The following is a 25592-nucleotide window of genomic DNA, read 5'->3' on the forward strand; positions in this document are numbered from 1 at the left end:
CTCCGGTCACCGCGCGTGGCTCGCGGGCGCCGGGCCGGCTTTGCGAGCGCTGGCACCCGTGAAGCGCGTGCTCGCAGGACGCTGAGACCAGGGGTGCCCCCGTCCACTTAGCCGGGAAGCGCAAGGGCAGGAACCCGTGGCACCCCCCAGAGCGCTGAGCGATTACTACCCAAGCGGCCGGCGGCGAGGCCCCAGCCCCCTGGAACTTGCGGCCCGACGTCCGCACGCTCGCGAAGGGGCGGGGCAAGCCCGCGGCCCCGCCTTCGGGGGGGCGGGGCGGGCGCCGCACATGCGCGGGGCGAGCTCCATGTCCGCGTTGCGGGCGCTGCTGGGGCTCGGGGTGCTCGCCGCTGGCTCGCACCTGCGGCGCGTCCCGGGCCAGGCCGGCGCCTGCCGCGCGGGGCCCGCGTGGTGGGGGACGTGGCGGCCGCACTCGGGCGGCCCCGGGGAACCGGCAGGCATGGCGAGCCCGGCGGTGAAGTACCTGAGGTAGGCGAGGCTGGGGCGGGCTCGCTCGGGGGCGGGAGCTGGGACGGGCCGCGCGCAGGGCGCCGGGACTGAGGCTGTGGGTGTCCGCAGCCAGGAGGAGGCCCAGGCGGTGGACGAGGAGCTGTTTAACGAGTACCAGTTCAGCGTCGACCAACTAATGGAGCTGGCTGGGCTGAGCTGCGCCACAGCCATTGCCAAGGTCAGTGGCCTGGGCACAGACGAGTGGCGGGGACAGCGGGCCAGGGTGGCCCCGGGCCGCCCAGAGCCCCTCTGACGGCCCTCTGACTCCGCCTCCAGGCCTATCCCCCCACGTCCATGTCCCGGAGCCCCCCCGCGGTCCTGGTCATCTGTGGGCCCGGGAATAACGGAGGAGACGGCCTGGTCTGTGCGCGGCACCTCAAACTCTTCGTGAGTATGTGGGCGAGGGCCAGGGCGGCGGGGCTCCTGGGATCCGGGCTTGGACGACCCCTCTCCTGTCCTCTAGGGCTACCAGCCAACCATTTATTATCCCAAAAGACCGAACAAGCCACTCTTCACCGCACTGGTGACCCAGTGTCAGAAAATGGACATCCCTTTCCTTGGTGAAATGCCCCCAGAGGTAAGTGACTCCAGTGGGGTGCCTTCCTCCTCCCCAACCACCGCCTGTGTCCTGCTCTTCCTCCTGTCCCCAGGGTGAGCTCACTTTGCAGTGGGGCGGGGCGGGGAGGAGGTGCCTGAACTGTGCTGAGTAGGGGGAGCCCTTGCCAGAAGCCATGCTCCATCAGTGCTGCCCCGCCGCACAGCCCTTCAGGCCCAGGGTCACTCCTTTCTCCCCGAGGTCAGGACCTGTCCTGCAAGCAGTAAACACTATCCACTCTTTTCAGAGACTTCATTGACTGCCTCTTCCTAAACCATTTCTGCAGGGACAGGGACAGGGACTGAAGGATGGGAAATGAGATTTAAGTTTAACGCATTCTACAGACGAAGAGACTAGGACGGTACAGAGAAGGCAGGTGGCTAGTCCTGACTCCCAGCCTCAGGCGGTCCCACACGGTGCTTCCCCAGTGGCAAGCAGGCACTCAGAACAGATGTGTCTGGACTCAGTCTGGCCTAAGTCAGTGACCAACTTGCATGGAAGTCTAGGCCCCAGAATGCCACCTGAATGAGATGAAATGATGCTTGTGCCTCTGCGAGTGGTGTGTGCAAAGGATACCCTTCTCCCGTTGAGGGCCTTCTATGCAGCTGCTGGCTCTGAAGTGCTTTTTCCTTTCTGCCCCACCACAGCCCATGCTGATCGACGAACTCTATGAGCTGGTTGTGGATGCCATCTTTGGCTTCAGCTTCAAAGGTGATGTTCGGGAGCCGTTCCGCAGCATCCTGAGTGTCCTGAATGGGCTCACCGTGCCCATTGCAAGCATCGACATTCCCTCAGGTGCCGGGTCCAAGGAAGTTGGCTGGGGCAGGTGGGCAGGGGGAGGGGGAGGAGTTGGAGCTGGGACCCTGCCCTGTCTTGAGACAGGTACCTAGCAGTCCTTGTTCTTGACCCAAGGCTCAGACCAAGCTTAAAAGTTGAGTCTAGAGAAGCAGAACACAGCTTTATGGATTCCACAAAAGGGCCAGGGAGCAGAGTTCAGGACCTCCCTTACATGTTGGATCCAAGAGACCAAAGCCCAGGAGTACACAGGGGTTCAAGGATGCAAGTTCCTCAGGCGGGGACATAGAGGGCCTCCCACTCCTTCAGGACTAGGGTAGGACAGGGCATGGAAGAGGAATAGACATCTTCCTCTCTTCCTGAACACCACCCTCTTTTCAGGATGGGATGTGGAGAAGGGAAACTCTGGAGGGCTCCAGCCAGACTTGCTCATCTCCCTGACAGCACCCAAAAAATCTGCCACCCAGTTCACCGGCCGCTACCACTACTTGGGAGGTCGTTTTGTGCCACCTGCCCTGGAAAAGAAGTACCAGCTGAATCTGCCACCCTACCCCGACACTGAGTGTGTCTACCGTCTGCAGTGAGGGAAGATGGGTGGCCATTCTCCCCAATAAAGACTTAGTGCCCCTCTCCAGAGCTGTGGAGTCTGGGAGCTTTCCTGGCAATGGTTGTTCACAGGTGGCAGGAGCCACAGAGCCGCAAGGCAGATCCAGCACCACTTCTCCAGGGGAACAGGACGGGCAAGGGAGGCGGCTGTGGCATTTAGGGGCACAGACTTTCGGTTTGTGAAAATGGACTTCAGACACTGAAAAAAGCCTCCCAAGTGAAGTTCTCGGAGCTTTCCCCTTCCACTCAGCAGTGTAGCAAGACTATGGAAGCTTAACAGAAGGAATTTCTTTGGAGGCATCCAAGAAAATTCTAATTTGTATTCAAGATGTTCCCAGGCTGGGAGGCCGCATCTGCAGCTGTGTCCCTCCAGAGGGCATGTGCACGCCCCTTCCCACAGCCCCAGCGCTCTACATCCCCCCGCTGCCTGGCTCCCACAGGCACCTGAGCCCTCGGTCGCTGGGTTAGAAGCTGCCAAGGACACTCCACACCCAACTCTGACCAGCTGGAATTCAGGGGTCAGCTTCCTCCTTGGGAGGGGCTCCTCACTGAGAGGGTGCAGGAGACCCATCGACTTAGGTCTGAGGCTTCAACTCCTCAAAAGGGGTGCGTGGAGCCCGACCTTCAGGCTCTCTTCTTCTGTTTCTTCTTTCTTGCTCTCTGGTCAGGGCTGACTCCAGCTCTTTCCCGCTGCCTCCTCTTTGCCTTGCTGCTTGAGCTGGCCTGCGCCCTGCTCTCTGCCTCCCTAGTCCTGCCGCCTTCCTCATCCCCGTCATCCCTTACATCCTCCTCCTCCTGAGGCCGCGGTCTTTTCTTCTTGCTTCTGCTTCTCCTGTCAGCATGCGCTCCACTTGCTGCTTCCCCAGCCCCACCGTCTACAGCAGCCCCCTCCACTGATTCCTCTGTGTTCAGGTCCCCCTCCTCTGGCTGCCGCCGCCTCTTGCGTCTGTGGCATGACTCCGTGCGTGCCCCACTCTGCACCTGCTCTGTCCCGGCACTGGCCGCAGCCTCCTGGCCTCCTGCCCCTCCGTCTGGGCCCCCCGTCTCCTCTGCATGGTGCCGCCTTTTCTTCCTCTTCCTGCGGGGCTGATCAGCTTGCTCCCTGCTCTCCCACTCTCCCGATCCACTCGTTCCTGCAGACTCTCCATCCACATTCCCGACAGCTGCTCCCTCCCGCTCCTCTGCCACTGTTTGTGACTTCTGTCTCTTCTTCTTCCTGCTTTTCCCACTGGCCTGGCCAGCGTCTTCCGGCCACTCCTCTTCTGCACTCCCAGCGGCTCCTGCAGCCTCACTCTCTGTCTGCTTCCTTTTCTTTTTCTTTTTTTCGGGGGGCTTGCTCTCAGAGTGCAGTTGAGGGGTCCCAGGGTCCTGGCCTTTGAGGCGAGCCAGGAAGGCCTGCTCCTGGGCCTCCAACCGAGCAAGCTTAGCCTTCATCGTGATCCCAAGTCGAGCAGCCCTGAAACAGACGGGACCCAGGTCAGAGGAGGTAAAGGGAAAACAGGTCTAGTCCTTGCAGTTTCAGGCAACAACAGCAGGGGAGGTGGGCAGGGGGATCCCTCCCCTGGGGTGAGAAGCGTACAAAGGGGCACAGAACATCCTCAAGGGCTTGTGATGGGGAGGAAAGAAAGGACCCCCAAGGAGTGAACCACTACTTACTTGTGTGCTGTGCGCCCCTCACAGGCTTGGAGCAGCATCTCATCGGTCAGACTGTTGGGGGGAGATCAGGTTTCACAAATAGCTCCTGCAAAGGCCTGACCTCTCCTGCCCTCTAAAACATCCCTTTAGCACGTTCAGGACCTGGCACTCTCCAGGTGCGAGGGAAGCACAGATTAGTACAACACGGCCCCAGTCAGGCCTGACACTTGGTCCTTTCTCTTAAGATTCAAAGGCCTCTCCTCCCACATGCCCACAGCACTAAAATGAGGTCTCACATCTTTGGAGGCTTGGGCCCCTGGTTGTCGTCATCACTGTGGCTCTCCAAGTCCTTGTCTGGCTTCTCCCCACCCGAGGTCAGTATGGCCATCTAGAAGGAGCAATCATGGGGGCGAACAAAGCCCACTGAACACCACTGTCAACCCCTTTCCTCCCGGAACCCCCCAGAAATTGGTAGCCACAGGCACAAATTTGCCAGCCCCCGACACAGTTCCCCGCAGACCCACAGAGAGATGGGCCTCTGTGTATCTCCAGCTGGGCACGGGGGGAGCCACCAGTGGGCAGTACAAGAAGGGAGGGGGGAGTGCTCCGGGTCATCAGGTCCTCCTTGTATCCCCCGTGTTCATCCCATGGTGCTTCTCACCACCCTCCCCCACACCGACCCGCAGTGTTTGTATTTAAGCAGACTGAGAAGCTACTCTGGGCCAGTGGGCTGGGATACAGAGTGGGACTGGAACAACCGGTCACCCCAGATGGAATCTACACGTGGGGCAGAGGCTCACAGAACACAGGCAATCGCAAAGTGTTGCCTGCACTGGAGGAGGGATACTGATCTGACTTCAGGGTTTGGGGACGTTTCGGGAACGCAGTGAGCTCTGGAAGACCACCAAAAGTGGGCAGGGAAAGGGGGAAAGGCAGCAGAATACTGCAGGCGTGAGTGGGGAGAGAACATGCAAAAACCTGCAGGTGAAAGAAGGTGGTACCTTCCAAACAGTCCGATCCCATCTGGTTTAAAGTGTAGAGGCCCTGAGCGGGGTGAGTGCAGGACAAAGCCTCACGGCCCTGTGAGCCAATCTGACACATCGGGACGGTCAGCCTCGGTCAGGGACGAGCCAGAGCCCCAGTGAAATGTGTTAGAGAGCTCTCTGGCCGCTGTGGCGGTGAACTGAGTGAGACGGGGCAGGAGGCTGTGAACAAAATCCGGCAGGAGAGGACAATGGCCACAGGGATGGGGAGAAATGGGAAAGGCTTGCTACAGAACATGGAGAGCCCTTAGCACGCAACAGATGGTCCCTGGATGTGAGCTCCCTTCTACTTACGCTAGAGAGTGCGAGTCTGAAGACCAGGATTCTAGTCCTGTCTGCAAGCCACTTTTCCCTGCTTGGGGCCACAACCACGAAACAGAGGATGGGTCAGATAATCTGTCCGGTTTCCTCTGGATTCTAAGTCCTTTGCACTGGACCTCCCCTCCTGCCCTGCTCTGGCGACACCTGCCCGTGCCCCACCACCCACTCCCTATCCCCACACCCACGGGACCTATTCTGGCCGAGGGTCTGGGCAGTCCAAGCAAGCGAGAGCAAAGCTGCCCACAGGATCTGACAATGTTAGGATGGTTCTAGACTATGTAAGGACGGGTAAGGCATGTGAAGCAACTGTTCTGGCCCTGGGGGAGGCCAGGAAAGGAGAAAGATGGACTCTCCCACCCCTGGCCCCTAATACCTTCACAAACTTCTGATACAGCATGTTGGGCTTGGGATGGTGACGACGGGTGGTCTCCTTAGAAAGATGCTTTATCCGTACTCCATCCTGTGGGGAGGTACCAGTGAGTGGGAGACATGGCGTGCCCCTCACCCTCACACATCCCAGGCCCTCGTGGTCCACACACCCATCGATTAGCACCCCATACCTGCCCAGTTTCCACAACCAAGCTGGCCGCAGTCTTGTTGAAGAGCTCATTCCACCAGTGGTCTGTGAACTCCTTGGCAGGGTCATGTCCCACCTGTCAGAGGAAGAAGTATGAACTCCGAGGACCTGTCCCTGCCCTGTCCCCGGGGTCTCCTTCTCCATCCACATGGACCTCCCTCAGCCTGCCCAGTCTTACCCCGTGAGTGTCCTGCTTCAATGTCACCCTGAGGGCCTGGGTAATGCCATTCTCCTTCCGGCCCAGGCCTTTGCCTGCAGGACAGTGAGTTACTTGGTTTATTCTGCCGCCTGTCCCAAGCCCTCACAGGCACCAACACACGCCACTCCTTGCCATGCCACACACCGAGGGTTGGGTCTACACCATCCCCGGGGACGCCCTCCAGTCCCCTTTCCATGCGGTGTCACTGCCTTTGAGTCCAAGCTGTCTCCTTCATGATTCTCTCAGAACATAGGTCGTGACCCTTCCTCCCTCCCCCAGTCCTCCCAACCACTTATTTCTCATGACCCACTGTCAAATTTCTTCCACTCATCCATTTTCTGGAAAACTAAGAAATTTTCTTCTGCAAATTTCCCTTTATTTTATTTTTTAAAGATTTTATTTATTTATTTGACAGAGAGAGAGAGACAGTCAGTGAGAGAGGGAACATAAGCAGGGAGAGTGGGAGAGGAAGAAGCAGGCTCCCAGCGGAGCAGGGAGCGCGATGCGGGGGCTCGATCCCAGGATCCTGGGATCATGACCTGAGCCAAAGGCAGACGCTTAATGACTGAGCCACCCAGGTGCCCCTGCAAATTTCCCTTTAAACTGGCTTTTCTGGCTTGTGTTCCCTCTCTCGCTGGCTGTCTCTCTCTGTCAAATAAATAAATCAAATCTTAACTAACTAAATAAAATGAACTGGCTTTTCCTCCTCCAGCTGAATGGACTACATACAGGTAGCCCAGGATGACACTGCTCCCCTGGACACAAGGTGGGCAGGGAGCTGGGGGGACATGGAAGCCCCCCCCCCCCCGGGATGACCTTGAGTCCATCCATGCTTTAGCAGCTGCTCCTCAGCAAACTTCATCCCACGACTCTTGACCTCTGGGGTGAGGCTCATGGTGAGAGAAGAGTCCCAATCCTCAGGCCCTCACCAGAGAAGAAGACGCCGTCATCATCCCTTTAAGAGAAAAGGAGAAAGTGCCCAAATCATCCATCAGATCCAACCTGACTGCTCTCATAAAATTCTTTTCTGAACCTGGGGCAGAGACAGAGGAAGGAGGCCTGGTCTTTCGGTGGAGGGGGAAGGGTCCTCTGACCACAGAGGTCATCAGCATGTCCAAAGGTCAAGGAGGACTGGTGTTACTACACCTAAATTTACAGACAGCTCACCACATGATTATTTCATTTAATTCTCCCAGCTCAGGAGAAGTTCCTGAACGTTCCATTCGGAAAATATTATCCCTCCTTTACAAATGAGGAAACAGGACTTGCTCTGGGTCACACAGCTAATATGTGTAAGAACTCAACAAGACGGCTTGTCTGCAGAACCCCGCTCTTTACCACCACATGGTAACAGCTCCCGCGATGCAATGCCTCGCAAAAACAGAGCGATAACCGGGTTTTTAACCGAGTTATGAGAATACTCGACGGAGCCCAGGTCTCACACCCACACTCCAGCACTCTGTCCTCTGAGGTGTGGGAGCTCAGCACCTCTTCCCCGTTGCTGCTCTTCAGTCTTGTTGGTACATCCCTTTTGAAACTGTCCTGCTTAGGAAGGGCACCCTTACTGAGCATTTTATGCATAACAGGTTGATCACACACATTGTTGTACTGTCTTATTTAATTCTGATCGTCCTGTGGACAGCTATTATCTTTAATTTACAAACAAAGAAAACAAAGCCTGGGTCACATAGCTAATAAGAGACGGAACTGGAATACAAGCCCAGGCTGCCTGCCTCCCAAGTGGCCTCTTTGTATCACATCAGTTCCTATTTGCATTTCTTTATAGTCACGCAGGTGCTCCTCCCTTTGGAGCCCAGGATAGAATCATCCAACTTATACTCAATCTGCCTCTGAAATGGCTAAGCTGCCTTATCACACAAGACACAAAACTAAGACCACCACTGCTGACTTAACTCACTAAAGTTAACTGTATTAAGATAATTTCTTATAGGGGCCTGGGTGGCTCACTCGGTTAAGCGTCTGCCTTCCGCTCACGTCACGATAGTAGATCTGAGCTCAGGGATTGAGGGCTCCCTGCTCAGCAGGGAGTCTGCTTCTCCCTTTGCCCCTCACGTGGCTCATGTTCTCTCTCTCTCTCTCCCCCTCTCTCTGTCTCTCTCTCAAATAAATAAATAAAACTTAAAAAAAAAAAAGATAATCTATTACAGGGATTGCAGACTCTTTTTAAAGATTAATGGCACTACTGGAGTAACCCTACGCCTCCCAAAGTGACAACTCTTCATGGTAAAACTTGCATTTGTGTTTAAGAAGGCCCAGTAAATATGCTGTTAAAAAATCAGGCACATCACGAAGTCACCCCTCCTACAAATATATGTGTAGACTTAGGAATGATGACCGGTCTGGTTAGGTATGAAGAACAGCAAATTCAGGATGACTTACATTACTGTTCACACTTCTACTGTGAAGGACGATTACCCCAAAACCTGATACCTTGAGAGTCCCGAGAGAAAAGAACTGAGTGAAGAAATGGCTCTATCTTGCTTCTTGAATTTGGAAGAAAAGTAAAATTCAAACACTGGGGCCTTCAAAAGACCACCTCAAAACCTGGCCTCCTCCCGGAAGTTATCTCTGATGTATCAGTCCCCAGATTTTAATAACAACAATAACGTCTAACACTAAGTCATTTTCTCGATGCCAGCCCGCTAATTGCTTTACACAGACCATCTTATTTCATCCTCCCAACAATCCTATGAGAAAGTGTTATTACCGACATTTGCAAACAAAGAAATCGCAGAGTTTATTCCTTGCCCAAATCCAACAGCTGGCAAGTAGAGGACTCAGGATGGCAGGCATCCCAGAACGGGTGTGTGTGTGTGTTTTAAGATTTTATTTATTTATTTGACAGAGAGAGACACAGCCAGCGAGAGAGGGAACACAGGCAGGGGGAGTGGGAGAGGAAGAAGCAGGCTCCCAGCAGAGGAGCCTGACGTGGAGCTCGATCCCAGAACGCTGGGATCACGCCCTGAGCCGAAGACAGACGCTTAAGGACTGAGCCACCCAGGCGCCCCCAGAACAGGTGTTCTTAGTTACCCTTCGGCCTCTTACAGCTTTTTGTGCTTCCCGACCTAACGTTCACCATCGCAGTCGTTCGAAACTACACGCCCTGGAACTGACAGTCGGGCTTTCTTCTCCAACCCCACGCACTTACTGCAGGAATGAGAACGCGCTCAGTCGATATGACACGGGTGCTTTCACCGACTGACAATGGTAACTGTGCACAGAAGCAAAAAAGCCCCAGGCTGTGCGCCGCAGTCTCGTGAAGGCTGCGAGCGCGTTTTCTGGAACCAGCTCCTCTCCGGTCAACCTGAGCTTTCTAATGTTAAAGCGTACCGGACCACTCTTCTGACAGCGGTTCCAAAGGGCCAGTACCCTGCCTCGGGCCTCTGTCCTCATGAGATCTAAATGCCAGCCCTCCTGCCGCAGTTCCAGGGTAAAGCCACTGTCCTGCTCCTGCCTTCACTCCTGAGCCCGGCCTCCGACTGCCACCGTCCTGGGGGCGGTAGCCGCTTACCGTCACCGCTGGGCCCTCTCCGCGTGAACACGTGCATTCTCCGGCCTGCGCGCCGCCATCTTCCCGGAAGTTTCGGATCGGTCCCTCTAGGCTGCCAACACCATAGAGGCGCACGCGGACCCGGAAGTGCATGTAGGGGGAGGCTGTCTTGCCTGCACTGTGGTCGCGGAAACTCGCCCGCGCGCTCTTGTTTCCGGGGGTTCGGGGGTGTTCTGCTTCCAGCCGTCCTGCAGCCGCCGGGCGGCCGAGGGACTCGTCCTGAACAGCTTTGGCTGCGACGCTGCGCTAGTCCCAGACCCAGAGATGGGGAAGGAAGCTCCCGGCAGCGCTTAGGGGCGGCCTGAGCTGGGCGTGGGGGCGGCGAGGAAGGAGCCCCTCGGGGGTGGTTTGCGGGGATGAATACTCAGCCGGGGGACAGTCGTTTGGTGGTTTCAGTAGGTTCACCAAACACTGTGCGGGCACCTATCGCGTGGAACCTTTGATGCGAAGATGCGGAAGACTCGCGCCCGCGGGGAGCACCTGCTCTGGCCGGGTCCGCAGAGGCGCTGTGTGGGGCTGGAGGGGTGGGGGGGCACGGAGCTGGACGCGGATCTGGCGCGGGGCTGGGGACCTTGCACTTGCCTGGTAAGTGTGAGGCTCTTTGAGCAAACTTGGCTAACTGCAGAGAAAGAGAAGTTGCACGTGCCCCATCCACACAAACTGTGCCTAGGCCTCTCCGAGCCACCCGAGAACTAAAACCTGAACACCCCCCACCCACCTCCCTGTCTCAGTATTTACGGTAACTCAAGCGCGCACCTCCCCCAGGAACCGCAAAGAGAGAAACCAGCATTTCCCGGTAAAGCTTTGTCACATTGTTCAGCTTATCACACTCATTCATCAAATTTTTACCGTAAAATTAACTTTACTTTTATTTATTAACTTATTTACTTTTAGGGAGGGGGTAAGGTCAGAGGGAGAGAGAGAATCCCAAGCCGGTTCCTCGCCCAGCGCCTGCAGCCTGGGGCTCCATCTCCCCATCCTGAGATCATGACCTGAGCCCACATCAAGAGTCTGAGGTTTAACCAATAGAGCCACCCAGGCGCCCCTAACTTTACTTCTACAATATGCTACATGGGGACACAGGTTTAAACAATGGATCTTGCTTAGTGGAATCTAGCGGTATCGGCCATGTGGGATGCTTGGAAGGTACTCCTCAGAGGCTGCTTCAATAGGGGAACGTTCTGTGAATGGGAGTCCCATCTGAGCCCTTTTCCCATTCCGCCACTGACTGTGAGACTTTGAACAAGTCACTTCTCAAGAGCACCCTTTCCCTGATCTGGAAAATTGGACTAGTTGGATCATTTTTTTACAAACTTGGCCTTATTGTGGTAGTTCGGGCTGCTGAGGGAATTCCACAGACCTGGCTTCAGTCTCCACCATGTACCCCTCCATCACTTCTGTCCCCTCCACCTCTTCTGTCCCCTCCACCTATCCAATGTCATGTATCATGTTGTGGTCATGGCAGACGTCTGAAAGCTCGGGAATGAGGCAAACTCAGGGGTGCTTTCCAGCTCACAATTTGTGTGTGGCACACTTTGCAGGCCTCACCACAAGCCTAGTGGACACAATCTTCTGACTCAAGGTTCCTAATCTGGCCTGGGGTCGTGAGCTCCTTGTTCTGCCTGAATCATTCATTCCAGAAGCATTTATTAAGGGTCTGCTGTAGACCAAGGGCTCGAGGTATAAAAATGTCCAGCCCTTGTCCTGTTGGGTCTCACAGTCTTGTGGGGATATAACAAGTTACCAAGCATTTATGGCACTGAGAGCTCTGGCCAGTTTAGGCCACAGTGCTGGGGCTCCGGTGCAGGGCCCCTGGGAGGAACTTTCTGAAGGAGTACCCCTTAAGGGTGCAAGCCTGGCCCTGGGGATTGTGTGGAATTGCAAGAGAAATGGGCCTCAAGGAGTTCCAAGTTGTTTGGGTCTCACGCCTCCTTACAAGGGTGGGAATGAAGGCCATTAGGATGGAACAGCATACATGACCACGTTCATGATCTGGTATGCAGACGGCAAGATGCATAGAGATACTTACTGCAGTAATAGTTAAAAATGGAAAAATTGTAAAGAACCTAAATATCCCGCAACAGGAGAATGACTAAATCAGTGTAACTGTACAATGGACTAATACGTAGCCTTAAAAAAGGATGTTGAAGAAGGACTTTTAATAACTCCTATGTTAAAAATCCACACGTAATAACATAAATTATAAATACAGCATAGGGTAAAACACGTAAGAATTTGATAAACTATAACAAAAGAAGTGTAAGACTTGTGCATGAAAACTGCAAAATGACACTGAAATTAAGAAAGATCTCAATCAATGGAAAGATGCCTGTGTTCATGGATGGGAAGACTTAACTGATGTTTTGGGTCACAGTACTCTCCAACTTGGTCTCCAGATTCCATACAGTCTCCATCACAATCCCAGCTGGCTTTTTTTTTTTTTTTTTTGCATAAATTGACAAGCCAATCCTAAAATTCATATGGAAATTTAAGTGGCCCAGAATATACAAAATAATCTCAAGAAAGAACAAAATTGAAAGACTAACGCTAGGGGCGCCTGGGTGGCACAGCGGTTAAGCGCCTGCCTTCGGCTCAGGGCGTGATCCCGGCGTTACGGGATCGAGCCCCACATCAGGCTCCTCTGCTATGAGCCTGCTTCTTCCTCTCCCACTCCCCCTGCTTGTGTTCCCTCTCTCGCTGGCTGTCTCTATCTCTGTCAAATAAATAAAATCTTTAAAAAAAAAAAAAAAAGAAAGACTAACGCTTCACTCTTTCAAAATTTACTACAAAGCTACAGTAATCAAGAGAGTGGTTCTGGCACAGGATAGATACATAGATCAATGGAATAGAATTCAGAGTCCAGAAATAAACCCATACATTAATGGGCACTTAATTTGCAACAAGAGTCCAGGACAGTTCAGTGGGGAGAGAATACTCTTTTCAACAAATGGTGCTGGGGGCCGCTTGGGTGGCTTGTCTAACCGTTTGCCTTCAGCTCAGGGCGTGATCCCAGAGTTCTGGGATCAAGCCCCACATCAGGCTCCTTGCTGGGAGCCTGCTTCTTCCTCTCCCACTCCCCCTGCCTGTGTTCCCTCTCTCGCTGGCTATCTCTCTCTGTCGAATAAATAAATAAAATCTTAAAAAAAAAAAAAAAAGGAACCAGAAACGAAGGCCACATACATGCCATGTCCAGAAAAGGCAAGTCCATAGACACAGGTCAGTTTGGGAGGGGGTGATGGGGAGTGGCTGATACGGGTACAGGGCTTCTTCTTGGGTTGATGAATTTTCTGGAATTAGTGGTGGTGGTTAAATTTGGGGATATCCTAAAAATGACTGAATTGTACTTTAAAAGAGTAAATTTTATGATAGGTGAATTGTATCTTTAAAAAATGCATCAGCACACTAGAACAAGGGAAGAACACTGACTTGTATGCAGTGATTCCCAGGTGAAGGAATTGCAGGTAAGTGTTTCCTCTTTGTACCTTTTCCCTTAGTTAAAAAAAAAAATTAAAATCTATTTATTTATTTGGGGAGAGCGAGAAAACACGAACAAGGAGGGGCGGAGGGAAAGGGAGAGAGAGAATCTCAAGCAGACTCCGCACTGAGCAGCACTGAGCACGGAGCCCCAAGCCGGCTGCATCCCAGGACCCTGGGATCATGAACTGCGGGAAACCGGACGCTTAACCGCATGAGCTGCCCAGGCGCCCTAAGCTTTTCTGCAATTAGCATATATTATTTTATCAGGGAAAAGAGTGTAAAACAGTAAATGGGTACAAGTCAGAGTTAGTGCTGAGGAACTTGGGTGGAAAAGAGAAGAAACGTCATCTGCCGCAGGAGACGTGCGGAAGGAAGTAAATGTGGCCCTGGCATCACCGGCTCCGGTTCCTTTCTGCCTTCCTGGGGCGGCATGAAGTGCGCCAGGTACCCGGTTCACTGTCGTGCTGGGTTTAAATCCCGGCGCCGCGTTCCCACAATCACAGCGCCGGCAAGGCCTGTGGCCGGAACTGTCCCCTCCCCTTCCCGCGCTCCTCGCCCCGCGCCTCTTCTCGGGTCTGTTTTTCTGCGGGTGAAACGTGAGGCTGAGCCACAGAAACTAGTCTGTGGTCGCACCTACGACGAGCGGCTTTCAAAAGCCTGTGTCACGAGCACTGGTCGCTCCGTGTAGAGAAGAAGGCGCCTGCGCGCAGACTGTTCCGAGACCCGGGCCACTTCCCAGGGCTCCGCCTCGGCCGCCGCTCCTTTTCCTGCTACGTTGACCGCACGGTAATAGTACAACCCTCTGTGCGCGGTGGTTAGAACCGCGGCTTACGGTTTAAAATCTCATCCTCACAAACCCTCCTGCGTGATCGTCACCGAGATCCCGCGTCCTATGCAGTTGTCCCTACTCGGAGAGGCGTTCGCGGGGGGCCAGACGGCGCACAACTGGGGGGGGGGCGGGGGAGGGGGAGGATGCGGGGGTGCGGATGCGGGGACACAGTCCCAGCCACGGCCCGTGTGCGGGTTCGGGCCCCCCACGCGTGCGCCACCTGCGCTTGCTGCCCCCTTCCTCTCCCTTTGGGGTCAAGGCTTGAGTCCCAGTCTCTATCCCTCCAGCGCGTGTGTCTGTCTCTCTCCGGCCTCGGTGTCCCCCTTGAAGGGCTCGAGGCCGCGGTGGGGATGCGGGCCACGGCGGAGGGTGGGCGGCAGGGTCTCCCGCCACCTCCAGAGTCACCCTGGAGGAGGACAGTCCTCAGGGTAGCAGACGCATCCATTTGGGTGGCTTCTTTCCCATTTTTAAAGAGCAGTACATGCAGATACTTCAGTAGAATTGCCGTGGGACCGTCTCTGCCCCGACGCGAGTGGCGGCGGAGGAGCGCGCTCCAAGGGACCGCCCGGACCCCGGCATCGCGCTTTCTTCACGCACTGCCGCCCGGAACCCGAGGAAGAGGCTGCGAGAGGTCGAGACCCCGCGCCTTCCGAACTAGAGCCCAGGCGAGCACCCGAGGGCCGCCCGGGGTCCCCGCCGCCCAGCGCCAGCCTCTCCGAGCAGCACCCGCCGCCCCGCGCGCGGCGGGCTCCGCGCGCCCCCTGCTGGACCTCGGGCGCACTGCACGTCACCGCCGCAGTCAAGGCTCCAAACTCCACCCACGTTCCCAGGTTCTTCAAAGTTGGAAAGGACAAACAACGAAATGTTAAAATTTGCTCTGTGTGGTGGGACTGAGGGAGATGTTCACTTTGTGATATTTTCATGTTAGTTAAATTGTCTACAATTAAGTATATCATCCTGTAATTGAGCTTATAAAAAGCAATACAAGTTGACTTCAAATTGAACAAATTATTGCTCTGTGATTCATTTTAGCTTCATTTTTACATTTCCATCTCTAGATTCCTGGAATTTATTTAGTTGATGGGAAGGGTAATGGATCGCTTTTTGCTTTTCTTTTTTGGGTTTTTCCCCCCAAGATGTCTAACTACTTGTCCCAACGTCTCGCACCCTGAATATCCCACAACAGGCGTCTGGTTACATAAGGTGCACGGCAGACAGACACGGGAATGCTACGCAGACGCAGAAGGGAATGAGCAAGCTGTTCGTCATGTGCTCATGAGACAGAGGCTCACCACATATTATTAGGTGAAAAGAGCAAAGTAGGGAACAGCTTGTATGTTATGATCTCAACTGGATTAAGAAAGAACATGGGGCGCCTGGATGGCTCAGTCAGCTAAGGGTAGGATTCTTCATTTCAGCTCAGGTCATGGGCTTAGGGCACCCTAAGGGCCCCTGCCCCCCATCACGCCCTCAGAATAGAGATGGTCAATGAACCTCAACACTGGCTGGCTTGAGATGAGGACAAGGTGACCCCCCCCCCATTCCACTGCTCTGACACTTTGCAGAGCCAGGAGGAAGCTGCCCACACAGACAGCCAACTCCTTCCTCTGGACATGTTCAGCCCCAGTTTCAAGGTCCGGTTAGTCCTGAAGTGGGCACCGTGATGCCCACTTCTCAGGAGCCCCAAGTAAAGGGACTGGAGTGAAGGCCAGGAGGCGGAGCTCTGTCCAGGACCTCCAGGCAGGGCAGGGGCCCGGGAGGCACAGTCTCCTTCCGGAGCTCCGTGAGGCATCTGAGGCACGGGGGTGAGTCCTCATACTCCGCACAGAGACAGTAACAGTGGGAGAGAGAGGGAGCAGTCCTGAGTGCAAAACGTGCCTTTCCTAAAGGCTGCCTTCCCCAGCCTCACCCCACATCCTCCTGCAGTGACGCTGGGATCCAGCCCCAAGGATGCCTCAGCCTGGGCCAGGAAGAATCATGGCCTGGGGCTTGCAGGGAGGAGGAGAAGCTGAGGCACCTCTCCCTCCTCGGGGAGGCAGGACGGTGGCTGAGGCAGCTGTGTGTGAACTTCATGAGAAGGAGAGGAGGTCCTGCCAGTCACCCCCAGCCTCTCCCTGCACCCCCCTAAAGTGCCATTTTGCCAACCTTCCCCATCCCCATTGCAACAATCCCAATAGTAAACTGGGACCAGCTAGCCATCAGCTGGGATCAAGAAGATTGGTCAGCTGACCCTGCCTGGAGGCCAAAGCCGAGTCTGGGTATTAGAGGAAGAGAAGTCAGGACTCCATGCTTGTGCCAGATCACCCCCGTACCCCGCGGTAGCCGCAATGGTGAAGACCTCCACTCAGAAGAGCAGGCCCAGCAGCCTACCCTCCCTCTCTGTTGAGTCTTGGGGGGCGGGGGGATGAAAGTGCCCTTGATCAGAGTGAGTGCAGCCTGGCTGCCTGGCACACATTTATTCCTGGTCCTGGTCCTGGTCCTGGTCCTTCCCAGCTCCATTCTCAAAGCGTTCTTTCTGCCTCTATCAAATAGTTCCAGGCCTTCCCCCTTGCCACACTCAGCCTTTTATGGATTCACATACCTGAGACTTCCACACCTGAGTTCAGAAGCGACCTGGGGAGAAAGGAGGGTGGGAGTGAGCCCGGGGGGGGGGCGGTGGCAGAGCCTCTGCGCCCCCCTCTCTGTGAGAGGCTGTTTGTCTGCGTTGGGTGGAGGCCAATCAGATGCACGGGATCAGGGTGTCCTGGCCCTGAGACAGGGGCTGTTTGTCTTCTCTCCTCTGGGAGGAGGAGGGAAGGGCTCGGGGACAGTGATGGAGGAGGGGGAAGACAGTCCATCAAACCCCAGAGGAGCACATGCAGGTGGGGTGGGCTCCCTGTTATGACATGTGGCCCCAGCGAAAAACCCTGCAGCTCGGTGACTTGGAGAATCCAGGAGAGACGCTGACAAGGGATGAGTGGGAACAGCGGCAAGTTCCAGGCATGACCGCACAGCAGCCTTCTCTGTGGGCATGTCCCTCTCCCACCCGGCTCCTCCTTGTCCTCGGGAGCCTGAAAAAGCTAGGTGTCCCCAGGGCCCCTCCGGTTCCAAAAGGGCATGATCTTAATGACGTGAAGCTACTGATGTGGGGCTGCTGGGTGGAGAAAAAGGAAGGTTAAGAGGCGATTGGAAGCTGGAACCGTTTCTAAATGGTTATTCCCTATGGGAGTCCTCCCTCTGCGCTGACAGCAAGCAAAAAAGAAACAGGCTTATCCTGGGTGTTGAAATGTGCTGTGTAAGGGGTGCCCGGGTGGCTCAGCCGGTTAAGCGTCTGACTCTTGGTTTTGGCTCAAGTGCTGACTTCAGGGTGGTGGGTTGGAGCCCCGTGTGGGGCTCCGTGCTCAGCAGGAGTCTGCTCGAATATTCTCTCCCTTTATCCCTTCCCCTACTGCTCTCTCTCAAATAAATAAAAAATCTTTTTAAAAAAGACTTTATTTATTTGAGAGACAGAGAGAGCACACAAGGAGGGGGAACAGCAGAGGCAGAAGGAGAAGCAGGCTCCCTACTGAGCAGAGAGCCCGACAGGGAGCTCGATCCCAGGACCCTGGGACCATGACCCGAGCTGAAGGCAGACTCTTAACAGACTGAGGCACCTGGGCGGTCCAATAAAAAAAAAAAAATCTTTAGAAATGTTCTGTATGTTGATCTGGGGGTTAGTCCCATGTTGTGTACACATGTCGATATTATTGAGCTGTCTGCGTAAGATCTGTGCTCCTTGTATGTAAATTGTACCTTGGCAGAAAGGTTTGAACCATGAGTGTGAGCTCCAGCAGGAGCTTAGACGCCAGGGGAGACTGTGGAGAAGTGTGTTCCCACTCAGGGAGGTTAAGGACCTCCCTTCTCTTGAGAATTTACACTAAGAGGAGGCGGGACAAATAAGCTGTCCTCTCTGTTGGAGAGCTTTTCAAAGTCCTTCTCAGAAATTCCCATTTTCCTCCCAGGCACAGAGACCCCTCCTTGTTGCCAGCCCGTCGTCTCTCCCACTGCAATTCCAACCATGCACTCTGCCCTCCGCGGAGCCCAGCCATCCCTGGCCTCACACCAAATCCCTCCCAGGCTTGAAGCTTGGGGATGGAAGGGGCCCCATTTCACCCTTCTCACCAACAGCTCCCGCACCCCACTCTTTTCCTTAGGGATGTCCATCCTGTTCGGAGCCTGCCCCTACCCAGGCCCTTTTTCCGGTGCCGTGTGCCAGCCGGTCCTGCATCCCACATCCCCAGCTGTTGACATTTCGTTGCCATTGCCCACGGGATAAAGAAAGGGCCCCTGTTATTCAACAATAGGGGGAAAGACAGAGACAATGGGAAATTGTGCTTCCGATGGGGTGGTGCCAGAGAAGGAAAGGACAGACAGACGGACAGACAGGGGGCTGGACAGAAGGGGTCCGGTTTCTTGAAGCCGCTGGAGGTCCTGAAAGCTGGTTCCCTCATTAAAAGCCTCTTCCTACAGGCAATGCGCACCCAGGCTCCGGAGGACAGAGGTGAGGACTCTGTGGGGCAAGGGGTGGGGGTGCTGCTTGGATGAGGCCCATGTGGAAATGCCGAGACCGCGGGAGCTTGACCATGGGTCTGTGAGCTCATCCGCCGTTCATCCCCACACACAGCGGCCCAACGTCTTCATACCCACCAGTCCATCTGCTCCTTCTCCGGGCCAAGAGCATCTAGAAGAAACGAGGCACCCCACCCTCCACATTCCTCCGGTAATCCTTCCTGGGTGCCTCCTTTCCTCCACCCCCTCTCGGGGTCCCCACGCCTGGTCCCAAGCCCCACATCTTCCCCAGGCTCAGGACAGCGAGCAGGGCAGATATAGTGCCAGGTCACAGGCTGGACACCGGTCGTGTAGCCTGGCCTAGTGGACTGACAGGTGGAAACATTCTCGTCACCTTGGCTGCTTCAGTGAGTTCAGGGCAGAAGCCTTTCCTCAAAGGTGCAAAAGGAGCGACCCCACTCATCAGGAGCCCAAGTCCCAGGGCTCAAAGGTGCTTGCACCTGCCAGGGGCCCAGGCAACTCTGTCACCGGAACCTCTTCCTGGAGCAGGAGAGAAAGCAGCCAGTCCCCGTGGCTCCCATCGCTGTGAAGAGACCGGCTTCTAACAACAGGTGGGCACCGGGGGCTGCTGGCTCTCTCGTTCTCTGCAAGGGCTACAGAGAGGTGTGTGTGTCCGCTCTGAAACACAGAAAGCAGACCAGCGGGTAGGAAAGAGCATGAGCCTGCGGTCAAATCCGGGTTCAGATCCCAGCACAGCCTGGTCTTACCAGCTATGTGACCTTACTAGCTTTGCGCATCTTTGAGCAGGAGTAAAAGGGGACGCGTGATCATTCCTACCTCACGTCATTGCTGAGAGGAGTGAATACAAGATACACGTGGGAAGTGCAGGGCCGGTCTCACATCGCCAGTATCACGGGGTTCCCACCGCCTCTCCGCTCACCAGGCGGGCCTGCACAGGGGCCCAGGTACTTTCCCTGAAGCCCCTGGGAAGCCCTCGGCGCCCAGCCCCCAGTTCTCCTGCCGCCAGCGGGGCGTGGCCTTCAGTTGGAGCAGGAGGGGCTCAGCCCCTGGGCTTCCTGCTCTCCCTGGCTCCCAGCTCTCCTTCCCAGAATCCTTAGTGTGGGCTCATTCATTAAAATGCACACACATTTATTTAGCACCTACTGTGTGCCAGAAACTGTGCTGGGTGCTGCAGATAATAGCCGACACATACACGGCACTTACTACCAGACACGATTTTAAGCATTGCACGCATGTTCCTTTGGTGAGATACGTGGGAATTATTATCCTCATGTTTACTGATGAGGACACTGAGGCAGAGAAGTAAATAACTCGTTCAAAGCCATACATTTGGCACGTGCAGGAATCAGGGTTAGAAAACGAGTAAAGCTAGGTTAAGGGGCCCTCAGTTCAATTTTTTAAAAAATGGTCAAGTTGATAAAGAACAGATAATAATAAAAAAGGGAAAAATCGGGGCACCTGACTGGCTCAGTCCACAGAGCCTGCGCCTCTTGATTTCAGGGTCGTGAGTTCAAGCCCCACATTGGGCGTGGAGCCTACTTAATAAAATAAAAGAAAAAGAAGGGGGAAACCCACTACTGAAATAGACAGCTGTGTTTGGAATTATTCTATGACTGTATAATCACCGGGAACCCCCTGATACAGTCGACACATGCATGGGTATTACTTTCAAATCCACACTCCTAGTTCAGCTGCTAATAAAAGTGCTTCCAAGAACGAGTGCCCAGACCGGTGCAGCAGGGGGCCCAGAAGAGCAGGTCAGCGTGCACTACAGTGCGGCCAGCCAGGGCAGAGGAAGGCTTTCCCAGAGGAGGTGAGGCCCACAGTGATGCCTGGGAGAAGGAGGTGAGAGTGAATTTGGACTCCTTTGGAGCCAGAAGCGCAACGTGTCTGGGACATAGTGCTGAGGGCACAGCAGGTGGGGGCGATGTGGAAGGCACAGGGAGAGGCAGGATCCCAGAGGGCCCTGGAAGCTGTGGTTAGGAGACCAGACTTTATCCTCAGGGCAAAGGGAGCCAGTGCGTTAAGCAGGAGAGTGACAAGATCGCATCTGTTCTGGCTCCCCTGGAGGACGGTGCTGGGAGATGAGAGAGACTGCAGGGGCCATCCGAGTGGCAGGACTCTGTGATGGGAAGGGGAGGGGAGGCCGGCCAGCTCTGGACCTGAAGGGAGGGGTGGAAGAGGGACGACCCAGGAGGCCTGGGGGAAGGGAGTTTGTTACTGCCCCTTCCCCCACCACTTTCCTTTTGCCCCCCTTCAGCCCCCTGCTCTGCCCGCATACTCTCCAGCTGGACAGTCCCCTTTGAGGGATCCCTGAAGGAGGGGAGTTCATCTCCAACCCTGCTCCCTCCCCCCATTCCTAGTCCCAAGAAATGCCTGTTCTTTGTGCCCTGCAGACGGCGCTGGGTTGACTGGCCATTATGCCAGGCCTGCTCAGTCTCCCAACACTCTGCCACTTCCTTCTCCCTTGGGCCTTCGCCATCTTTCACAAAGCCCTGGGGGACCCAGGTAAGACCTCAGCCCCACCCAGAATTGGGGGAACAGGGGGGGGGGAGAGGCTCCAGGTGTGGGGAAAGTGGATGGGGCAACTGTTGGAGGTGCTCAGGGAGGGCCATTGTTGAGTGCGCAAAGGAGGAGAGGGTTGGGGGAGTCTGGATGGGCACTTGCAGTGAAGGTCAGGGGGTTCCTGCCACTGTGGCCCCCTCTGCTCAGCAACCCACCCCGGCCCCCACTACCTCCTGCCTCCCATCCACGAGGTCATTCACTCTCGTCGTGGGGCCACGGCCACGCTGCCCTGCGTCCTGGGCGCCCCGCCTCCCAGCTACAAGGTTCGCTGGAGCAAAGTGGAGCCCGGGGAGCTCCGGGAAACGCTGATCCTCATCACCAACGGCCTGCAAGCCCGGGGCTACGGGCCCCTGGGGGGGCGCGCCAGGATGCGGAGGGGGCATCGGCTGGACGCGTCCCTGGTCATCGAGGGCGTGCGCCTGGAGGATGAGGGCAGGTACCGCTGTGAGCTCATCAACGGCATCGAGGATGAGAGCGTGGCGCTGACCCTGCGCCTGGAGGGTGAGACCCTTGGGTTCCCGGACCCCTCCTCTCCTGCGGGGCTTTGGCCGCCCCAGCTCGAGTCTCCCAGGGCTCCCCCCGCTCGCCGCTGGGGTCCCCCAGCCCTCTGCCCGGTCAGCCGGCCCTCTCCAGGATGGATATCCGCCTCCCGGCAGGTGTGGTGTTTCCGTACCAGCCCAGCCGGGGCCGGTACCAGTTCAATTACTACGAGGCGAAACAAGCGTGCGAGGAGCAGGACGGGCGTCTGGCCACTTACGCCCAGCTGTACCAGGGTGAGTGACCGGCCCGGGCACGGCCCAGGCCTCTCCGGGATGAACCCGGCCCCGCGGGGGCGAGCTCGGGTCAGGCTCCTGCGGGGACCCCTCTAACCCCCGACCCTGTGTCCCCCTGCCGGCCAGCGTGGACCGAGGGCCTGGACTGGTGCAACGCGGGCTGGCTGCTCGAGGGCTCCGTGCGCTACCCGGTGCTCACGGCGCGCGCCCCGTGCGGCGGCCCGGGGCGGCCGGGGATCCGCAGCTACGGGCCCCGCGACCGGAAGCGCGACCGCTATGATGCCTTCTGCTTCACTTCGATGACCGCAGGTGAGGGCGCGGGGTGGCAGGCGGGCGGCGGGGCGGGGATGAGAGCCCGCGCCTGCGGCTCGTACTGGGACGTGGGGCGGATCTGGAGAACCGGGCACGGAGCGAGATGCGCGCGGCCGGAGGGGTCCCGGCCTCGCGGTCGAGACGGCGCGTGGTGCCCTCAGTCACCGCGCCTGCCAGGCTCCCCTCACCCTGACCCCCGTACGCCTGCCTCGGTCCCGGGGAGCCTTCGGCCTGGCGGGTGGTGACGCGAGCCTCTTCGCAGGCCACGTGTTCTTCGTGCCCGGGCGGCTGACGCTGTCTGAAGCGCACGCGGCGTGCCGGCGGCGCGGGGCCACCGTGGCCAAGGTCGGGCACCTCTACGCCGCTTGGAAGTTCTCGGGGCTGGACCAGTGCGACGGCGGCTGGCTGGCGGACGGCAGCGTGCGCTTCCCCATCACGTCGCCGCGGCCGCGCTGCGGGGGCCTCCCCGACCCAGGCGTGCGCAGCTTCGGCTTCCCGCGAGCCCAGCAGGCGGCCTTCGGGACCTACTGCTACTCGGAGTAGGGCCTGCCACCGTGCCTTTCCCGCTGCCCGCCACCGCCCGGGGTCCTGGGGTCCCGGCGGGCCGGGCGTGGGAGGGGAGGTGGCGGCGCCGGGCGGGACCTCGGACGCGCGGATGTGCCCAGGCCGGCGGCCGTTCGCGTGCTCCCGCGGCCGCTGCTGAGGGCGGGTGGGCGCCCGGGGCATTAACCGACTTCTGTGCCTAGCAGCCCAGTAACCTGAGGACTTTTGGCGTCGAGGCGTCGGGCGGGGGTGTCTCCGGCCCAGCCGGCCGACCTTGCGCCTAGGGAGACGGTCAGAGGTGTGGCTCCTGCCTTGGGGGGCGAGCCTGCCGGACGGTGGGGATTGCGGGGAGGGGACCCCACAGGCAGAGGGGAGACTGCAGGCACCGCGGGCGGCCTAGCCCCGGGTGGACGCGGGAGAACGCGGGTGCTATTGCGCCGGAATCCACGCGGGGGCGCCACGCACCCACCTGAGACTGTGGTTCCTGTCGCCCGGAGCGCTCGACACCCGCAGGCTTACCCGTGGGGCACAACAGAACCAACAAAGATGGGCCTAAACACACTTCAGAGTGTGTTTGTATCCTGCCAGTCTCCTGTCCTGTATAGGAAACTCAAACCCCTGTTCAGCTGACGGCACACTGACCCTGCGCAAGGAGGAGGCGGCCAGCCCGGCCACGGAGCCCACCGCGGGGCTGGCACCTGACCTGCGCTCGCCAGCCCCGAGGCGAAAGGGGGACTGGACGGGGCGCATGAACATCTGGCTAAAGGAAACAGTCCAGCAACTCAAGAGACAAGCTCAAATGTCATTAGTTCGTTTTCCTTTACTATATATATTATTTTAACTAATTACGTAGTTTGTTTATTCATTTTACTGTTCAAGCAATGTAACCGCTCCACAACAAGCCTGGGCTAGTGAACGATCACTGGAGCAAAGGGCACGAGCTTTCTAGGGGTGCTGGATACCTGTCGTGACATTGCTTTCCACGAGGGTTCTTGCGGTAATTACTATAGAGAATTCATCCGTGGGGTCGTATGGAAAGGAACCAACGGCATCTTCAGGAACTCCCACACCGCCAGTGGAGTCGTGTGGGAGCTGCTAAGCTCGGCTTTCCTCTCCTTGGCTGTGGGATGCGAGTATCTGCCTCCGGAGTTTGCTCGGAGGGGTAGCGGAGACGAGCGTGCGGGGTGCCACTGCCTGGCGCACGATAAAGGCGCTGGGTGAATGGTACCTGTAATAACGGATGATTATTATGATAACACTAACGGAAACAGAACGTCGACAATAATGATTATCCCGGTTCTTCCCAGGTAGCCTGTGGGATTGGTTGCCGTGCGGCGCTGTGTCCATCAGGATACGCTCAGCCGTGCTGGGGTGACGGACAGCCTCCAAACAGCAGTGGCTTAAAACAAGATTATTTCTCCCTTACGCTACCTGCGCCTTGTGGGGGTCCTTCTCATCTTAGTTATTCAGGGATCCAGGCTGATAGAGCAGTCACCATCTCCAATGCTGCCAGTCGCCACCAGAAGGAAAAAGTAGACAGAGCTCTGGAAGGTCTTACACCCGCAACTAATAGCTGCCGCCCAGAGAGACCCCTGTCCTGTTGACAACTGTTTTCTAGAACTAATTGCATTGCATCGCTCCTCCGCAAGGGGGCAGGAAAGAGCAACCCTCCTCGGGCCCCGACGTAAAACCGCAACTGTGTGTACCGGACCAGCCCCAGCGCCACCACAGGCACCAGGGCCGGCAGCCTAGATTCTGGAAGATGCTGGCAGCCACCTCCTCCCCCTCGGCCCTTCTGAGTTTTCTAAGTTCTGGTCTGTTATGGAGTGAGAGCCCCGCAAAGCCAAGAAGCTGGGCCCAGCTGCTTCCCCGAAGGAAGATGGCTTTCCTTTCCTACGATGCCCTCAACTTTGTCAAGAGACCAGATGCGAAATGGTCACAGGACTTTCCATTTGCTGCAAAGCTTCGTTTTTTCACCCACGAAAACACATGCCCACTACTTTTTACAACTACTCTCCACATTGCTATTACAATTTCTTTTTATTACAGAGAATATGCAAACACATGCAAAAAGAGCGAGAATAGGATAGCAGACCACTTCACCATCCAGCTTGACCATTTCAAAACCCCACCCTTCTGGTTTCATGAGTTCCCTCACTTGTGTTCCTTTCTGCTGGAGTAATTTAAAGCAAATCTCAGACAGCCTATTATTTCACCTGTTAATTCTCACTATGTATTTCTAACATATAGTGACTTTAAAAAAATAACCATAATTCCATTATCACACCCCCCCATTGGCATTATTTAATACATACTTCATGATTGATTTCCCTTGAATGTCTAAAAAATATAATTTTATAGTTGGTTTGCCCAAACCAGGATCCAAGCAAGGGCTATACACTGCATTTGATGAATTCTTCTTGGTTAATATTTATTTTTTGAAGATTTTATTTATTCATTTAGAGAGAATGAGAGAGAGTGAGCGCAGGCAAGCAGGGGGAGGGGCAGAGAGAGAATCTCAAGCAGACTCCTTACTTAGCTCAGAGCCCCAGGCAGGGCTCCTTCTCAGGATCCTGAGGTCATGACCGGAGCCAAAATCAAGAGTTGGACGCTCAACAACTGAGGCACTCAGGCATCCCTTGCTTAATTTTTTAAAAATATCATTTAGGGGCACCTGGGTGGCTCAGTCGGTT

The 25592-nt window shown here is 56.1% G+C and overlaps 3 protein-coding genes across 4 annotated transcripts; 2 read left to right on the top strand and 1 right to left on the bottom strand.

The window, feature by feature from the left end:
- Positions 1-274: 274 nt before the first annotated feature.
- On the top strand, positions 275-2536 carry NAXE (NAD(P)HX epimerase). The gene is made up of 6 exons (XM_045784205.2): positions 275-489; positions 580-688; positions 787-897; positions 974-1087; positions 1753-1900; positions 2282-2536. Exons 1-6 carry the CDS (start codon positions 290-292, stop codon positions 2482-2484), a joined length of 885 nt encoding a protein of 294 aa, XP_045640161.2. The 5' UTR covers positions 275-289; the 3' UTR covers positions 2485-2536.
- Positions 2537-2811: 275 nt separating this feature from the next.
- GPATCH4 (G-patch domain containing 4) lies at positions 2812-9880 on the bottom strand. Of its 2 annotated transcripts, XM_045784192.2 has the most exons (8): positions 9814-9880; positions 7098-7236; positions 6261-6334; positions 6066-6158; positions 5879-5965; positions 4438-4529; positions 4163-4213; positions 2812-3962 (listed from the first exon to the last, which is right to left on the bottom strand). In XM_045784192.2, exons 2-8 carry the CDS (start codon positions 7174-7176, stop codon positions 3131-3133), a joined length of 1308 nt encoding a protein of 435 aa, XP_045640148.2. In that variant the 5' UTR covers positions 7177-7236; positions 9814-9880; the 3' UTR covers positions 2812-3130. The 2 variants fall into 2 exon arrangements, with proteins under 2 accessions (XP_045640148.2, XP_087711334.1); XM_087855208.1 differs by lacking the exon at positions 7098-7236 and having other exon boundaries at positions 9814-9874.
- An 11186-nt stretch (positions 9881-21066) lies between these two features.
- On the top strand, positions 21067-25469 carry HAPLN2 (hyaluronan and proteoglycan link protein 2). Its single transcript, XM_045784249.2, has 5 exons — positions 21067-21214; positions 21419-21772; positions 21928-22044; positions 22171-22353; positions 22619-25469. The coding sequence occupies exons 1-5, from the start codon at positions 21127-21129 to the stop codon at positions 22897-22899; spliced, it is 1023 nt and encodes a 340-aa protein (XP_045640205.1). The 5' UTR covers positions 21067-21126; the 3' UTR covers positions 22900-25469.
- The last annotated feature ends 123 nt before the right edge of the window (positions 25470-25592 follow it).

The sequence above is a fragment of the Ursus americanus genome, chromosome 2, assembly GCF_024610735.1.
Source record: "Ursus americanus isolate L20-20 chromosome 2, mUrsAme1.1.p, whole genome shotgun sequence".
NCBI classification, from domain to species: Eukaryota; Metazoa; Chordata; class Mammalia; order Carnivora; family Ursidae; genus Ursus; species Ursus americanus.

Bases quoted from the DNA above. Each gene is read 5' to 3' on its own strand.
- NAXE (XM_045784205.2), top strand. From the start codon at position 290: ATGCGCGGGGCGAGCTCCATGTCCGCGTTGCGGGCGCTGCTGGGGCTC. The intron at 490-579 runs GTAGGCGAGGCT...GGGTGTCCGCAG, and splicing joins CCGGCGGTGAAGTACCTGAG to CCAGGAGGAGGCCCAGGCGG. The intron at 689-786 runs GTCAGTGGCCTG...CTCCGCCTCCAG, and splicing joins GCGCCACAGCCATTGCCAAG to GCCTATCCCCCCACGTCCAT.
- GPATCH4 (XM_045784192.2), bottom strand. From the start codon at position 7,176: ATGAGCCTCACCCCAGAGGTCAAGAGTCGTGGGATGAAGTTTGCTGAG. The intron at 4,214-4,437 runs GTGAGACCTCAT...TCCCCCCAACAG, and splicing joins GGGCCCAAGCCTCCAAAGAT to TCTGACCGATGAGATGCTGC. The intron at 3,963-4,162 runs GTAAGTAGTGGT...CGTCTGTTTCAG, and splicing joins GAGGGGCGCACAGCACACAA to GGCTGCTCGACTTGGGATCA.
- HAPLN2 (XM_045784249.2), top strand. From the start codon at position 21,127: ATGCCAGGCCTGCTCAGTCTCCCAACACTCTGCCACTTCCTTCTCCCT. The intron at 21,215-21,418 runs GTAAGACCTCAG...CCCTCTGCTCAG, and splicing joins CAAAGCCCTGGGGGACCCAG to CAACCCACCCCGGCCCCCAC. The intron at 21,773-21,927 runs GTGAGACCCTTG...GCCTCCCGGCAG, and splicing joins GCTGACCCTGCGCCTGGAGG to GTGTGGTGTTTCCGTACCAG.